Genomic DNA, 15,713 nt, shown 5'->3' on the forward strand with positions numbered 1-15,713 from the left:
CTGGGGAGCACTGGGGGGGGGTTCCTGGGTGCTGGGGGTAATGGGGGGTCCTGGGTGCTGGGAGGGATCGAAGGGGCCCTGGGGTGGTGGGTGCTGGGGGCAAAGGGGGGTCCTGGATGCTGGGGATATTGGGGTTTTCTGGAGAACACAGGGCCACCCGGGGCAGTGGATGCTGTGGGGCACCCCGGGGTGCAGCTCTTCCCGGAGGGGACCCCCACACCGGCCCGTGTCCCCCCGCCCTTCCCCCCTCCCAGGCTGTCGATGGTGACACCGGCGGTGCTGCGGCTGGACGCCGAGGAGCTGGTGGTGCTGGAAGCGCCGGGGCTGACCACTGCCACCGAGGCCACCGTGGTGGTGCAGGATTTTCCCCTCAAGCGCCAGGTCCTCTACCAGGTCCGCGTGGGGCTCAGCCCCGCCGACGGCATGCTGGGCAGCGCCGCCATCAAGGTGGGTGACACCCCCCCCTGCCCCCCACCACCCCGGGGTGCCCGGCCCGGGGCGGGGGCACCCGGAGCTCAACCCTATACGAGCCAGCGGAGAAGCTCCTCAGAGCGGATGGGTCACCCCAGGGTGTGGGACATCACACGGGTGTCCCCAAGGTTTGGGACTGCCACATGGGTGTCCTCCAGGGTCTCTGGGGACTGTCACCCCTGGGTGTGGGGCTGTCACCCAGTGTCCCCATGCTCTGGGACCACCATTGCCCCAGGGTGGAGGTGCGTCACACAGATGTCCCCAGGGTCACCATCGCCCTGGGGTGCAAATGTCACCCGGCATCCCCCTGCTCCTGGGACACCGTCACCCCAGGGTGCAGGTGCATTGCACAGGTGTCCCCATGCCCTGGGGCCGCCCTTGCCCTGGGGCGCGGGTGTCACCCGGCGTCCCTGTGTCCTCACAGCTGTCGGCCAAGGCGCTGCCACGGGAGTCGGGGAAGCAGTACATCTCGGTGCAGGCCCGCTTCCCCCAGACCACCCTGGAGAAGGTGCTGCTGGTGTCACCCCAGAGCGGCCACATCTTCGTGCAGACCGACAAGCCCATCTACACCCCCGGCTCCACGGGTGCGGGTCCCCCGCTGTGGCACCCCGGGGAGGACGGTCACTGCTAGGGGGGAGTGATGGGGATGAGTGTCTGAGCTGGCCCAGGCATGGGGAGCAGGGTTGGGGGGGGGAGAATCTGGCGTGGGGGGGCTGGAGTTGGGGTGGGGTGTCCCTGCTGACATCCCCGTTGTGTCCCTGGTGATGTCCCCCTCATGGGGTCCAGAGCTTGGGGTCAGGGTGTCCCCAGTGACATCCCCATTGTGTCCCTGGTCATGGCCCCATCATGTCCCCGGTGACATCTCTGTCATGGCATCCAGAGCTTGGAGTTGGGGTGCTCCCAGTGATGTCCCCAGCATGTCCCCTGTGAGGTCCTGCTCCCATCTGGGGATGTCCCCATTGGGGTCCAGAGCTGGGGCTGGGATGTCCACAGTGACATCCCCATTGCATTCCCATGAGGGTCCGGCTCCCATTTTGGGATATCCCTATGGCTTCCCCATAGGGGTCTGACACCTATTTCAGGATGTCCCCATCACGTCCCCACTCATCCTGTCCCCCTCATCCCTTCCCAGTACTCTGCCGCTTCTTCGCCCTGGGCCACCACATGGAGCCCATTCCCAAGACAATCATCGTGGAGGTCAAGGTGGGTCCGTGGTGGTGGCAGCAGGGAGATGGTGATCAGGATGGGGATGGGGACAGGGACGGAGATGGGGACCTGGCCTGTCATCCCTGACTGTCCTGTCCCTCCGCAGACTGCAGAGGGGATCATCGTCAAGCAAATGCCCGTCTCCTCACCCATGAAGACGGGCATCTTCTCCCTCAACCACAACCTACCTGAGGTCGTCAGGTGCGTGGCCCTAACGAGGTGCCAGAGCTGGCTCGGGAACGTCCCCGTCCCGGCTGCTCACTCTGCCTTTTTCCAGCTTGGGGACATGGACAGTGTTGGCCAAATTTGAAGACTCGCCAGAGCAGGTCTTCAGCACCCAATTTGAAGTCAAGGAGTATGGTATGGCGTGTTTTGGGGTGGAGGACCCACCTGGATGCCCGGGTCCCCTCCAGCGAGTTGTGATCTCCCAGGAAGGGTTTTTGGGGGAAACCACAGCACCCCACTCATGTGGGGGATGCCTCTCAATGCCATCCTCATCCCTGTGTCACCCTCCATAGTGCTGCCGAGCTTCGAGGTCATCCTGGAGCCGGAGGAGAAATTCCTCTACATCGACCGGCAGGAGGATTTCCGGGTGTCCATCACGGCCAGGTGAGACAGGGACCCCCAATGTTGGTGATGGGACTGCAGGGTGACGGGGACGCCCACTCCAAAAGCTGACTCTCTCCGTTGGGGCTCCCGCAGGTACCTCTACGGGAAGCGCCTGCATGGCACAGCCTTCGTCCTCTTCGGTGTGATGGTGGATGACGAGAGGAAGAGCATCCCGCAGTCCCTGCGGAGGGTGCAGGTGGGCTGGYGCTGGCCCCCATCCCCATCCGCTGCTGAACCCTGCTGTCCCCTGTCCCCATCTCTGTCCCCCATCTGCATCTGTCTCTCATCCCTGTCCTCTGCTGAGACCCGCTGACCCTTGTCCCCATCCTTGTCCCCATCCCCTGATGAGCCCTGCTGTCCCCTGCCCCCCACTGAACCCTGTGTCTGCAGGTCACCGATGGGGATGGAGAGGCCGTGCTGCCCATGGCCATGCTGCGACAACGCTTCGCCAACCCCCAGGAGCTGGTGGGCCACTCGCTCTACATCTCCGTCACTGTCCTCACCGAGTCTGGTGGGTCCCAGGGATGGGGGGGGACAGTGGGGACACATGGGAACACTCACTCTATGTCGCCATCACCATCTTCACCATGTCCACTGGGTCCTGGGGATGGTGGAACGGGGACAGCAGGGCACCCGGCCAGGTCAGCTGGGGCTGGGTTGCCCCATCCTGGCACTGGGTGACATCCCTGTCCCCGGGGCCACGCACAGGCAGTGACATGGTGGAAGCACAGCGCACGGGCATCCACATCGTGACGTCCCCATACCAGATCCACTTCACCCGCACGCCCAAGTACTTCAAGCCGGGGATGCCCTTYGAGCTCATGGTAATGGCACCCTGTGGTGGCCCTGGGGGACAGGGATGGGGATGGGGACAGGGACAGAGTCTGCCCAGACCTGCCACAGCACTGGGGTCCTGGCATGGGCTCGGGAACGAGGATGGGGTCAGCCCAGGCTTTGCAGGTGGAGGGCACCCGCGGGGACAGAGAGTCCATCCCCTGTACTGTGCCGTGTCCCCATACCACGTCCCTGTGCCGTGTCCCCATGGCATGTCCCAATGCCACGTCCTGTGCTGAGTCTGCTGCCCCACAGGTCTATGTCACCAACCCTGATAAGTCGCCGGCTGCGCGCATCCCTGTCAAGGCCGAAGGCTTCCAGGGCCTCGTGTCCACACAGCGCGATGGCACTGCCAAGCTCATCCTCAACATGCCGGCCAACATGGCCACCGTCCCCATCACCGTGAGCAGGGCCCGGGGAACCGGGGGACTGGAAGATAGGGGGACTAGGGTGGGCGGGATGGCCAAGATGTCCAGGGAGCTGGGGTGGGTGAGATGACCAGGGTGACCAGGGGACAAGGGTGGCTGAGGTGGCCAAGGGAGTGGGGTGGCCAAGATGGCCAGGGGACCAAGGTGACTGGGTTCAGGGGGACCAGGGTGGCTGTAGAGCTGGGGTGGCTGTGGGACCAGGGTGGCCACGAGACGAGGAGAACCGAGATGGCCAGGGTGGCCATGGAACCAGGATGGCCAAGATGGGGTGGCCAAGGGACCAGGGGGCCAGGACATCTGAGACAGCTGGGATGACCATGGGACAGGGATGGCTGAGATGGCTCGGGTGACCATGAGACTGAGATGGTCAAGACAGCCAGGGTGGCCGGGGCACCAGGTGGCCGAGACAGCCAGGGTGGCCAGGGAACTGGGATGGCCAAGAAGGCTGGATCGGCCATGAGACCAGGATAGCCGAGTTGACCGGGGAACCGGGATGGCCAAGATGGCCGGGGTGGCCAGGATGGCAGGAGGACCAGGATGGCCGAGACAGCCGGGATGGCTGGGATGGCTGGGGGACTGGGCGGCTGAGACAGCCTGGGCGCCAGTGCTGGTGGGGGCAGCTGGGGGCTCCGTGGTGGCCACGGACCCCCTGCGAACACCCGCCCCGGTGGCCCCGGGATCCCTCGCAGGTGTGGACGGCGCAGCCGGGGCTGCCCGAGGGCCGCCAGGCCAGCCGCGCCATGCAGGCCGAGGCGTACCGCAGCCAGGGAGACTCCGGCAACTTCCTCCACCTGGCCGTGACGGCCACAGAGCTGCAGCCTGGTGACAACCTCCCCGTGAACTTCCACCTCAAGAGCAACAACCCCTCCGTCCGCAACGGCGTCACCTACTTCACCTACATCGTGAGTGCCACCTTGGCCCGCCCTGGGGACCCAGGCATCCGGGCACCCGCTGACCTCCCACCTTTGCTACCCTCCCGCAGATTCTGAGCAAGGGGCACATCGTGCGTGTGGGGCGGCAGCGGCGCGAGGCCGGCCAGAGCCTTGTCACCATGTCGCTGCCTGTGACGACCAGCCTCATCCCCTCCTTCCGCATCGTGGCCTACTACCACGTGGTGCCGGGGGAGATCGTTGCCGACTCCGTCTGGGTCGACGTCAAGGACACCTGCATGGGCACTGTGCGTCCTGCTGGGAGGACAGCAGCGATGRGGAGGGGCTTGGGCATCCTGGGGGGCTCAGGCATCCTGGGGGAATTTGGACATCTCAGGGGGATCAGGCATCCTGGAGAGTTTGGTCATTGTGGGAGTCTTGGGCATCGTGGGGGGTCTCAGGTATCCCAGGGGGTTCAGGCATCCTTGGGGGGCTTGGACATCCCATGGGGTGCTTGGACATCCTGGGGAGGGGTGCTTGGGCATCTCAGTGGGGACTTGGACATCCTGAGGAGCTCAGGCATCCCAGGAGATTCRAGCATCCTAGGGGGACTTGGACATCCCAGGGCATCCTGGGGAGCATCGGGCATCATGGGGGTCTTGGTCATCCTGGAAGAACTTGGTCATCTCCAGGGGTTCAGGCATCCTGGGGGAGTCAGGCATCCCAGAGGGGTGTGGACATCCCATGGGGTACTTGAACATCCCAGGGGGTTCAGGCATCATGAAGGACTTGGACATCCCAGGGACTCAGGCATGCCATGGGCTCGATTACCCCATGGGGACTTGACCATCCGCATGGAGCTGGTCCAGGGGGAACTTTCCCAGCACCTGGAGACAAAGCCAGAGACAGTGGAGCCACAACTCTCCCTCTCYCCCTCCCACAGCTGGTGGTGAAGGGAGCCACAGAGGCAGACAACCGGGTGCACGAGCCGGGGACGCCCATGAGGCTCCGCATCGAGGGTGACCACAAAGCCCAGGTGGGGCTGGTGGCTGTGGACAAGGGTGTCTTCGTCCTCAACAGCAAGCACAAGCTGACGCAGTCCAAGGTGGGTGCCAGTGGATGCTGCAAGTGGGACTGGGCGGGATGCGGGAGCCAGGCTGAGCGCCTGGTGTCGTGGCAGTGGCTCTCACGTCTGGTCCCGGCTCGCTGCAGGTGTGGGACACAGTGGAGCAGAGCGACATCGGCTGCACGCCGGGCAGCGGGAAGGACAACGTGGGGGTCTTTGCCGACGCCGGCTTGAGCCTGGTCACCAACATGAAGATTGACACACCGCAGCGAGCAGGTAGGGGACCCACCAGGGTGGAGATGTGACACCCCAGGGTGGGGATGTGGCACCTGGGGATGGAGGTGTGACACCCCGGGGTCCTCACCCGTGGCCCTTCTGCCCGCAGAGGTCCAGTGCCCAAAGCGAGCAAGACGCAAGCGCAACTCCCTGCAGCTCATTGAGTACAAGGGCAACAAAGGTACGTGGCCCCACGTCCCTGGCAGCAGCCGCAGCCACGGCCATGTGGGTTTGGGGGCTCCGCGTGGTGCCAGCTCCACGTCTTGGTGTCGGCAGCGGCCGAGTACGAGGATGGGCAGCTACGGAAGTGCTGTGAGGACGGCATGCAGGAGAACCCCATGGGCCACAGCTGCGAGAAGCGGGCCACCTACATCCTGGAGGGCAGCGCCTGCGTTAAGGCCTTCCTCGACTGTTGCAACTACATCAAGACCATCCGCGAGCAGAAGCAGCGTAACTTGCACCTCCAGCTGGCCCGAAGCAAGTACCGGGGCCGAGCCAGAGTTTTTGGGGGGGCGGTTAAGCCCCGGAGCTCAGCCCGGAGAGGGGCCACATGGCCAGGGCTGACAGGCAAACAGACTCCGTGCTGTCCCCCAGGCGAGGTGGATGACCAGTTCTTGACTGACGAGGACATCACATCGCGGAGCCTCTTCCCTGAGAGCTGGCTGTGGCAGGTGGAGCCGCTGACAGAGGCGCCCRATCAGCTCGGGTGAGCACCTGCTGCCGCTGACACCCGCCACCCACCCCACGGCTTGGAGACCCACTGAGTCTCTCCTGGGTGGCTGAAGGACCAGCTATGACCTCCTGGTCCAGCTCAGGGACCACCTRCAACCCCCATCCCAAGTCAGGGGCCACCTATGACACCCTGGTCCAGCTTGGGAACCAGCTATCACTCCCCAGTTCAGCTCAGGGGCTACCTACAACCTCCTGGCCCAGCTTGGGGGCTGCCTAACCCCCTCATTGGTTCCTGTCCCCTCCAGCATCTCCGCGAAGACACTGCCCATATACCTGAAGGACTCCATCACCACCTGGGAGGTCCTGGCTGTCAGCCTCTCTCCGACCAAGGGTGCGCTATGGAGCTGTGGTGCTGGGCAGCGGGTGAAAAGGGGGGCCCTCAAGACCTGGAGGGGTCCCCTGGGGCTGGAAGGGTCCCCCAAGACCTTGGGGAGGGTCCATGGGACTTGAGAGCTCCCCCAAACCTTGCTGGGGGTCCCACGAGACTTGAGTGATCACCCAAAGCCAGGAGGACTTGCTTGGGACTTGAGGGATTCCCCCAAACCTTGGGTGGGGTTGCTTGGGAGTTGAGGGATCTCCAATACCTTGGGGAGATCCTTGAGACTTGAGGGGCCCCCCCAAGGCCTGGCAAGACCCTAGCCTGGACTCTGCACGCCCCTTGGCCACACCACAGGACTCTGCGTGGCCGACCCCTATGAGATCACGGTGATGAAGGAGTTCTTTATCGACCTGCGCCTGCCCTACTCGGTGGTGAGGAACGAGCAGGTGGAAGTCCGTGCCATCCTCTACAACTACTGGGAGCGTGACATCAAGGTCAGTGAGGGCCATGGGGCTGGGGCTGAACAGGCTGGGGAGGTGTGAAGCCACCTGAGTGTCCCCTGCTGACGTCTCTTCATGCCCCGCAGGTGCGTGTGGAGCTGATGCACAACCCAGCCATCTGCAGCGCCTCCTCCTCCAAGACCCGCTACCAGCAGATCTTTGTCCTGAAAGCCCAGTCGTCACGGGTCGTGCCCTTCATCCTCGTGCCCTTGCAGCTGGGGCTGCATGATGTTGAGGTCAAGGCGGCTGTGTGGGGCAGCTTTGTGGCCGATGGTGTCAAGAAGAAGCTCAAAGTTGTGGTGAGCGGCCTGTCGTTGCATCTCGGAGACGTGGTGCCCATCACCATCCCCCAGGATGCCCCTGTGGCATCCCCATCTCCACCTTCATCCTGGCGCTGTACCCAGGGATCAATGATCCCTTGACCGGGATGCCCAAGGAACCAAACTGGGTAGTCTTCTGGGGCTCTCCCAGTTCCTCCCATGACCTGAGGCTGCTGGTTTGCACTGGGACACATTTCCCGGACTGGAGCGGTTGGGAAGGGTGGCCCTAAGCTGGCCCAGCTTTGAGCATTGACATCTTGCCTCTGCAGGCCGAAGGGATGAAGCTGGAGAAGACAGTGAAGATTGTTGAGCTGGACCCAAAGTCACGGGGAATCAGTGAGTGTCGTCCATCCCTCGCTGGGGATGTCTCAGCCATGTGGTGAAAACCCCTGTCCAAACCTGGGTGCTTGAGGCACAAGGACAGARGGACATCTGATGGATCTGGGGCATCTCAGGGGGTGAGGGATGTCCTGATACAGATCTGGGGCATCTCGGGTGTTGAAGGATGTCCAACTATGGATTTAGGGCATCTTGAGGATGAAGGACATCCTGCTACAGATTTGGGGCAAGACTGGGACATCTCAGAGGGGGTGACAGGCATCCCACTGCAGACGTAGGGCAGGGCTGGGGCACCTCGGGGGGACGAGGGGATTTGGGACTGGGCTGGGGCCTGCTGGCTCCGTCATGGCCTCTCTGCCCCACAGACGGTGTGCAGGAAGAGAAGGTCTCGGCAGCAAACCTCTCTGACATTGTCCCCAACACCGAGTCGGAGACCAAAGTCAGCATCCAAGGTGAGAGCAGGGACCCAGGGATGCATGGGGATGCTGGGAAGGAGTGGGAGATGCTGCTCACCCCCGGCTTGATGTCATCCTTCCCTGGCCAGGCAACCCTGTGGCCATCATCGTGGAGAAAGCCATTGATGGGGCCAACCTCAAGCACCTCATCGTGACGCCGGCGGGCTGTGGTGAGCAGAACATGATTGGCATGACGCCCACCGTCATCGCCACCCACTACCTGGACAGCACAGCACAGTGGGAGACCGTCAGCATCGACCGCCGTGCTGAGGCCATTGCCTTGATTAAAAAGGGTAGGAGCACCCTTCGGATGAGCAGGGCATCTCCGGTCCACTCCTTCTTTCCCTCTGGGCATCCAGAGCTACTGGTTTGCACTGGGATGTGCTCCCTGGTCATGCTAGAGGAGTTGGTGGCCCAAAGCCAGCCTGGCTTGGCCCATGGCCAGGAGCTCCTTGCACTGCCTGTTCCCGCGCYATAGGATGTCCCCAGGTTTTGCTCAGCTGCCATCTCCTCAACAGGTTACACCCAGCAACTGGCTTTCCGGAAAGCTGACAACTCCTATGCTGCCTTCAACAACCGGCCATCGAGCACCTGGTGAGGGTCCTGGCTCCTCCAGCCACTGGGAGGGGGAACGGGATGGCGGGAATGGGATCAAACCCAGTGAAAGCGTGGGGAGGATGAGAAACAGTGCAGCTCTGAGGTCCCCGTGCCCCCAGGCTGACGGCGTATGTGGCCAAAGTCTTTGCTATGGCTATCAAGCTGGTGGACATTGAGCCTGAGGTGGTGTGTGGGGCCATCAAATGGCTCATCCTGGAGAAGCAGAAGCCAGACGGGATTTTCCAAGAGGATGCTCCTGTCATCCACAAGGAGATGGTGGTATGTGGGCACCCAAGCCCGGCCGCAAACCCTTTCCCCGCCGGGAGCCAAATCCCTGGTGCCAAAGTCTTTGCCCCCATCTTGCCATGCAGGGAGGGTACCAGGGTGCCGAGCCCGAAGTGTCACTGACGGCCTTCGTCCTCATCGCACTGCAGGAAGCCCGGGAGATCTGCAAGGACCGCGTCAACGTGAGTGTCCCAGTGGGCACCACCAACCCCTGGAGTGGGGAGGCGGGGGGCGGGGGGGGGGAGATGCCAACCCTTAGAGCAGCCACCTGAGAATCCACATTACATTTCTCTGTGCCCAGAGCTTGGATGGGAGCATTGCCAAAGCCGCTGAATACCTGAGCCGGCAGTACCAGTCCCTGGCCAGGCCCTACACGGTGGCCCTGACCTCCTATGCTCTGGCCCTAACAGGGAAGCTCAACAGCGAGAAGGTTCTCATGAAGGCGGGTAGGGGGGGGCAATTGTGAGGGGTGGGTCTTGGGGGCCCATGAAGTGAAGATGGTTTCCCCCCCCCCACCCCTCTGTAGAGGGCAACCGCTGGGAGGAACGTAATGCCCACACCTACAACATCGAGGGCACGTCCTATGCCCTGCTTGCCCTGCTGCGTATGGAGAAGACGGAGCTCACAGGACCTGTTGTCCGCTGGCTCGCCAAGCAGAACTACTTTGGTGGTGGCTACGGCTCCACGCAGGTGGGCCATGGGCTGGGGGACGAGATGGGATGGGACAGAGACCTCCCTGGGGCACCCTGGTACCCCCCTGGTGAGATGGGGGGGTGAGCATCTGGGAGGAGAGATGGGTATTTGAGGGCTTGCTGGGGATCTGGGGGGGCTTTGGGGGACCCCTCTGGTGCCTGGGCATCTCCTCCAGGCTCTGTGTCTCCAAGGGATGTGGGGGACCCTTGCAACCCCTGGGGACCCACTTTGTCCCTGGGGACCCCCCAGGGCTTTGGGGGACCCTTCCTGTCCCTGGAGATCCCCTCCAGTCCCTGGGACCTCCAAAGACCCCTGCTGTCCTTGGAGGACTCATGTCCTGGGGATCCCCCAGGGCTTTTGGGGATGCCCTCCAGGATTTTGGGGGACACCTCCTGTCCCTGGGGGACACCTCTAGTCCCTGGAGACCCCCAGGGATTTGGGGGAACCTATTTAGATCTTTGGGGGACCCCTCTGGTGCTTGGGGATCCCTTCCAGATCCTGGGACCCCCAGGGACCCCTCCTGTCTCTGGAGGGAGATCCCATATGGTCCTGGGGACCCCCAAGGCTTTTAGGGACCCCTGTGGGGTTTTGGGGGACACTTCCTGTCCCTTTGGGACTCCCCTAGTCCCTGGGACCCCCGGGGTTTTGGGGGACACCTGCTGTCTTAGGGACCCTCCCATCTTCTTGGGGTCCCTCAAGCTTCAAGGGGTCTCTCCAAGCTCCTGGGGACCCCTCCAGTACCCAGGTACTCCCCAGAGCTTTGGGGACCCCCCCCCGAGGGCACCCCAGATCCATGTACCCAAGCCCCCAGATGACATCACTGTCCCCACAGGCCACCATCCTGATGTTCCAGATGCAGATCCAGTCCCAGATGGCATCAGGGCTTTGAGGATCTCCGGGCTCAGGGATGTCCCAGGTACTTGGGGACACCCTGGACCATGTCCCCAAGCCCCCAGGTGACACCATTGTTCCTGCAGGCCACCATCCTGGTGTTCCAAGCTCTGGCCCAGTACCAGATTTCCATGCCGCACCAGCAGGAGCTCAACCTTGACGTGTCGATACTGCTGCCGCGGCGTGCCAGCCCCATCAAGTACCGTATCGAGAACCGCAATGCCCTGGTGGCCCGCTCTGCTGAGGTATGGCCACCATCCCTGTTCCTGTCACCGCCACTATCACCATCACTGCTGCCATCACTGTCACCATCACGCCAGTGCTCATAGGTGCCCAGCCATGGCCTGGGTGGGGTGTTCCTGTCCCCTTGGTGTCCTGGGATGTCCCGGTCCCCTCCATGTCCCTCCATTCCCTGGATATCCTTGTCCCCTCTGGGTCCTGTGATATCCCTGTCCCCTCCATGTCCTGGGATGCCCTGTCACCACTGGATCCCCCCGGGGACATCTCCATCCCTCCCAATGTCCCCTGTCTCTGCAGACCAAGTGGAATGAGGACTTCACAGTGAAAGCTGAGGGCGCAGGCAAGGGGACGATGACAGTGGTGACCATCTACAATGCCAGGGTCCCTGAAAGGGACAACACGTGTGACAGCTTTCACCTGCGGGTACAGGTGGATGACGTGAAGACGGGTGAGTCTGTGCCATCACCCCCACTCCCCCCATGTCCCCTTGAGTCCCCAACATTCCCCCTGTCCCCCAGGGGCCCCCATGGCACCCCTGCCCCCTATGTCACCCCATTCCCCCTGAGTCCCCCTCATGTCCTACCATGTCCCTGAGACTACACCCATGGCACTCCTGTCCCCCATGTCACCCTACAACCCCCATGACACCCCTCATTCCTCCCTGGCTCCCCCCATGCCCCCCATGTCCCATAAGGGTGACAGCATTGTCTCCCCCTCCCTCCAGGCAAGCAGCAGGAGGGGGTCATCCGGTCCGTCAAGATCACCATCTGCATGAGGTGGGGGACACCAGGGACACTGGGGCATCAGGGTCATTGAGAACATCAGGGATGGTAGGGAATTGGGGACCTGTGGAGCATTGGGGACACTGGGGACATCAGGGACATCGGAGATGTGAAGGAGGATGTTGGGACCAGGGATGGGGACACTGGGAACAAGGACATCAGAGATGGGTATAGGGAGGGGGACAAGGATGTTGGGGAAAGGAATGAGGACATCAGACACAGGGACTGTGACATGGACAGGACATTGGAGATGGGGGGGGAAGTTGGGGACAAGGAAGGGGACACCTTGGGGGGGGGGCACTGGGGACAGGGATGAGGATGGAGACATTGTCCCAGGGGGATCCCTGGGGACGGGGATGTCAGGGATGGGGTCTTGGGGATGTTGGGTATCTTGGGGACCTTGGGGACAGGCACCATCCCCCACAGGTACCTGGACAATGTGGATGCCACCATGTCCATCCTCGATATCTCCATGCTCACGGGCTTCACCCCTGATCTCGAYGACCTGAAACGGGTGAGCACAGGGACATGGGAACAGGGGACACAGGGTCCCTGTGTGGCTGTGCCCCTGGTGTGCCCCATGTCACGGTGTCCCTGTGTCCCCGTGTCCAGCTTTCACAGGGGGTAGACAGATACATTTCCAAGTACGAGATCGACAAAGCGCCCTCGGACCGCGGCAACCTCATCATCTACCTTGACAAGGTGGGACAGGGACGGAGACGGGGATGGGGACATGGCTGGGATGGCCCAGGGATGGGAATGGGAACAGGGATGGGAACAGCATGAGGTTTGGGGAAGGGGACACAGGGACTGGGTTGGGGACGAGGCTAGGGTTGGAGAGGGGGCCAGGATGAGGACATGGATGGGGACAAGGATGGGGACAAGGATGGAGACATGGATGAGGACATGAACAGGCTTGTGGTGGCTGTGCAATGCCATTGTGCCTTGCTGACCCTGTCCCCATCCCTGTCCCTGTCCCCATCCCCAGGTGTCCCACCAGGACGAAGAGTGTCTCACCTTCAAGGCCCACCAGGTTTTCCAGGTGGGGCTGATCCAGCCTGCGTCTGTCACCGTCTACAGCTACTACAAGATTGGTGCGCCCCATGTCTCCCCATGTCCCCTGTGTCCCCCCGTGCCCCCCCAGAGCCCCTCCTCTGTGCTCCCCTCTGTGCCCCCATCTCCCTGCAGACCATCTCCCCCCATGTCCCCCCCCATGCTCCACGGTGTCACCAGGGTGTCCCTATGTCCCTGCCAACCCTTGCCCCCAAGTGTCCTCGATCCCCCATCCCCCTGCTGACTTTCTCCCCCGCCATGTCCCCCTGTGTCCCTGTGTATCTCCGTAGACGACCGCTGCACCCGTTTCTACCACCCGGACAAGAACGCTGGGCAGCTGAACAAGATCTGCCACGGGGACGTGTGCCGCTGCGCCGAAGGTGGGATAGGGACAGGGAGGACAAGGATGGGGATGGGGACAGGGACCATGACGTGGCATGATGGGACACATCCTTGCTGTGATGGGACGTGTCCCAATCATGATGGGGACATGTCCCGGTTGTGATGGGACGCATCCTGGTTGTGAAGGGGATATGTCCCTGCCATGATGGAGACTTGTCCCAGCTGTGACTCCCTCCATGTCCCCCCAGAAAAATGCTTCGTGCAGCACAAGGACAGTGCCATCACTGTCAACCAACGGATTGAGGATGCCTGTGAGCCGGGAGTTGACTATGGTAGGTCCCCAGGATGGGGGACATGGAGGACATGAGAACATGGGAGGCATGAGGACATGTGAGACATGGGGGGATATGGGAGGACATGGGGGGGGGGGGCGTGGAGGACATGGGGGAGATGTGGGCGCAGAAGGGGACATGGGAACACCAGAGGGGGACACAGAGGGATCCAGGGGGAAGGGGGCAGCAGGGCCCATTGAGGGGATGGGCCCCGTGTGCCAAGGGGTGGCCCCGGTGCGGATGACATGGGGACATCCCTATCGCCAGTGTACAAGGCAAGGCTGATGGAGGTGAAGGAGTTGCCAGCTTACGACAGCTACGTCATGACCATCCTCTCTGTCATCAAGATGGGTATGAGCACCCTAGGGTGCCAGTGCAGGGCCATTTGGGGCGCTGGGGATGCCCAGGGGGGCTGGGGACACCCAGGTGGTCTGGGGACACCTGGCTGGGTTGGTGTCACCCAAGGGGTGCCAGGGACACCCGGGGCAGGGACATCCAGGTGGATTGGGGTCACTCGGGAGGGGCTGGGGTCACTCAAGGGTGCTGGGGATGCTGGGGACACCCAGGTGGGTGGGTGTCACCCAAAGGCGCTGGGGACACTCAGGTCAGTTGGGGGCACCCAGGCGGGCTGGTGACACTCAACGGTGCTGGGGACACCCATGGAAGGCTAGGGACACCCAGGTGTGTTGGGATCACCTAGATGGGTTGATGACCCCCAAGGATGCTGGGACACCCAGGTCAGCTGAGAACACCCAGAGGTGCTAGGGACACCCAGGGCAGGGACATCCAGGTGGGTTGGGGTCACCCAATGGCTCTGGGAATATCCGGGAGCTGGGACACCAAGGTGGGTTGATGTCACCCAAGGCTTCAAGGGACACCCAAAGGTATTGGGGACACCCAGGTAGGTTGGGGGTCACCCAAAAGCRCTAGCGACACCCATACAGAGGTGGTGATCCCAAAGGGTGATGTCACCAATGTCAGGGCGGGGTGCCCATGCTATAGACACCCATGGATGCTAGTGGCTCCTGGAGGCATCAGAGGTCCATGGGGAGAGGACAACCTTCATGGGGCATACTGGGAGAGCTGGGCCGTGTCCATGGCATGTGGGAGGCATGTGGGTGGTGTGTGGGGACCGTTTCACCTGCTGTCACCCTGAGCAGGCACTGATGAGGACCCGGCTGGGAGCAACCGGACCTTCGTGAGCCACTGGCAGTGTCGAGATGCACTGTCCCTCAAGCCGGGCAAGGACTACCTCATCTGGGGGCTCGGCACCGACCTCTGGAGCACTGGTGCCCAGTAAGAACATGGGACATGGGGACGTGGGACACAGGGACATGGGGACAAGGGGTGAGCTCGGCAAGGACTACCTCATCTGGGGGCTCGGCACCGACCTCTGGAGCACTGGTGCCCAGTAAGAACATGGGACATGGGGACGTGGGACACAGGGACATGGGGACAAGGGGTGAGCTCGGCAAGGACTACCTCATCTGGGGACTTGGCACTGACCTCCGGAGTGCTGGCACCCGGTAGGGACACAGGACATGAGGATGTGGGGACACGGGGCATGAGGACACAGGGACATGGAGTTATGGGGACGTGGGGGACACAGGGACATGGAATATGGGGACACAAGGACATGGGACACAGGACAGGGACATGGGGACATGGCACATGGGGCCACAGGACATAGGGACATGGGACATGAGGACACAGGACATGGAGGGACATGAGGAGGACACAAGATATGGGACATGGGGACACAGGGACACATGGGGTACATGGGACACGGGGGAGGAGGACATGGGACATGGAGACACAGGAACGTAGAGATGAGCCCAGCAAGGACCCCAAGTGCCGAGATTCTCCAGGGTCTTGTATAGGGTTGTGCACCCCCGGGGTCCCTCACTCCCCACTCTGGGGCCACCCGTGGGTGCCAGGGCTGACACCCACAGGTGCCCCCCCCCCCACCAACGCACCCCTGTTTCCCGCAGCTTCTCCTACCTGATCGGCAAGGACACGTGGCTGGAGCAGTGGCCCAGCGAGGTCGAGTGCCAGGAGCCCGAGCTGCAGACCC

General features: G+C 62.6%; 1 protein-coding gene across 1 annotated transcript in view; it reads left to right on the forward strand.

Annotated features, from left to right (window-relative positions):
• C3 (complement C3) overlaps window positions 1–15,713 on the forward strand; it is a 21,833-nt gene that overhangs the window by 3,564 nt on the left and 2,556 nt on the right. Inside the window, exons 2-40 of the mRNA XM_026055533.1 lie at window positions 255–447; window positions 896–1,055; window positions 1,604–1,674; window positions 1,784–1,878; window positions 1,955–2,037; window positions 2,196–2,286; window positions 2,380–2,482; window positions 2,677–2,797; window positions 2,995–3,110; window positions 3,376–3,522; window positions 4,238–4,450; window positions 4,531–4,725; window positions 5,361–5,522; window positions 5,630–5,759; window positions 5,869–5,940; window positions 6,036–6,236; window positions 6,354–6,465; window positions 6,737–6,822; window positions 7,165–7,304; window positions 7,397–7,609; window positions 7,900–7,966; window positions 8,335–8,421; window positions 8,514–8,717; window positions 8,943–9,018; window positions 9,141–9,300; window positions 9,393–9,488; window positions 9,608–9,752; window positions 9,833–9,996; window positions 10,977–11,135; window positions 11,428–11,578; window positions 11,855–11,906; window positions 12,339–12,426; window positions 12,525–12,614; window positions 12,901–13,006; window positions 13,256–13,345; window positions 13,556–13,639; window positions 13,907–13,990; window positions 14,800–14,935; window positions 15,631–15,696. Coding sequence (XP_025911318.1) covers window positions 255–447; window positions 896–1,055; window positions 1,604–1,674; window positions 1,784–1,878; window positions 1,955–2,037; window positions 2,196–2,286; window positions 2,380–2,482; window positions 2,677–2,797; window positions 2,995–3,110; window positions 3,376–3,522; window positions 4,238–4,450; window positions 4,531–4,725; window positions 5,361–5,522; window positions 5,630–5,759; window positions 5,869–5,940; window positions 6,036–6,236; window positions 6,354–6,465; window positions 6,737–6,822; window positions 7,165–7,304; window positions 7,397–7,609; window positions 7,900–7,966; window positions 8,335–8,421; window positions 8,514–8,717; window positions 8,943–9,018; window positions 9,141–9,300; window positions 9,393–9,488; window positions 9,608–9,752; window positions 9,833–9,996; window positions 10,977–11,135; window positions 11,428–11,578; window positions 11,855–11,906; window positions 12,339–12,426; window positions 12,525–12,614; window positions 12,901–13,006; window positions 13,256–13,345; window positions 13,556–13,639; window positions 13,907–13,990; window positions 14,800–14,935; window positions 15,631–15,696 — 4,809 coding nt within the window. The remainder of the gene's footprint in view (window positions 1–254; window positions 448–895; window positions 1,056–1,603; window positions 1,675–1,783; window positions 1,879–1,954; window positions 2,038–2,195; window positions 2,287–2,379; window positions 2,483–2,676; window positions 2,798–2,994; window positions 3,111–3,375; window positions 3,523–4,237; window positions 4,451–4,530; window positions 4,726–5,360; window positions 5,523–5,629; window positions 5,760–5,868; window positions 5,941–6,035; window positions 6,237–6,353; window positions 6,466–6,736; window positions 6,823–7,164; window positions 7,305–7,396; window positions 7,610–7,899; window positions 7,967–8,334; window positions 8,422–8,513; window positions 8,718–8,942; window positions 9,019–9,140; window positions 9,301–9,392; window positions 9,489–9,607; window positions 9,753–9,832; window positions 9,997–10,976; window positions 11,136–11,427; window positions 11,579–11,854; window positions 11,907–12,338; window positions 12,427–12,524; window positions 12,615–12,900; window positions 13,007–13,255; window positions 13,346–13,555; window positions 13,640–13,906; window positions 13,991–14,799; window positions 14,936–15,630; window positions 15,697–15,713) is intronic.

Source organism: Apteryx rowi, unplaced genomic scaffold (assembly GCF_003343035.1).
Source record: "Apteryx rowi isolate R43461 unplaced genomic scaffold, aptRow1 scaffold_1234, whole genome shotgun sequence".
NCBI lineage: Eukaryota > Metazoa > Chordata > Aves > Apterygiformes > Apterygidae > Apteryx > Apteryx rowi.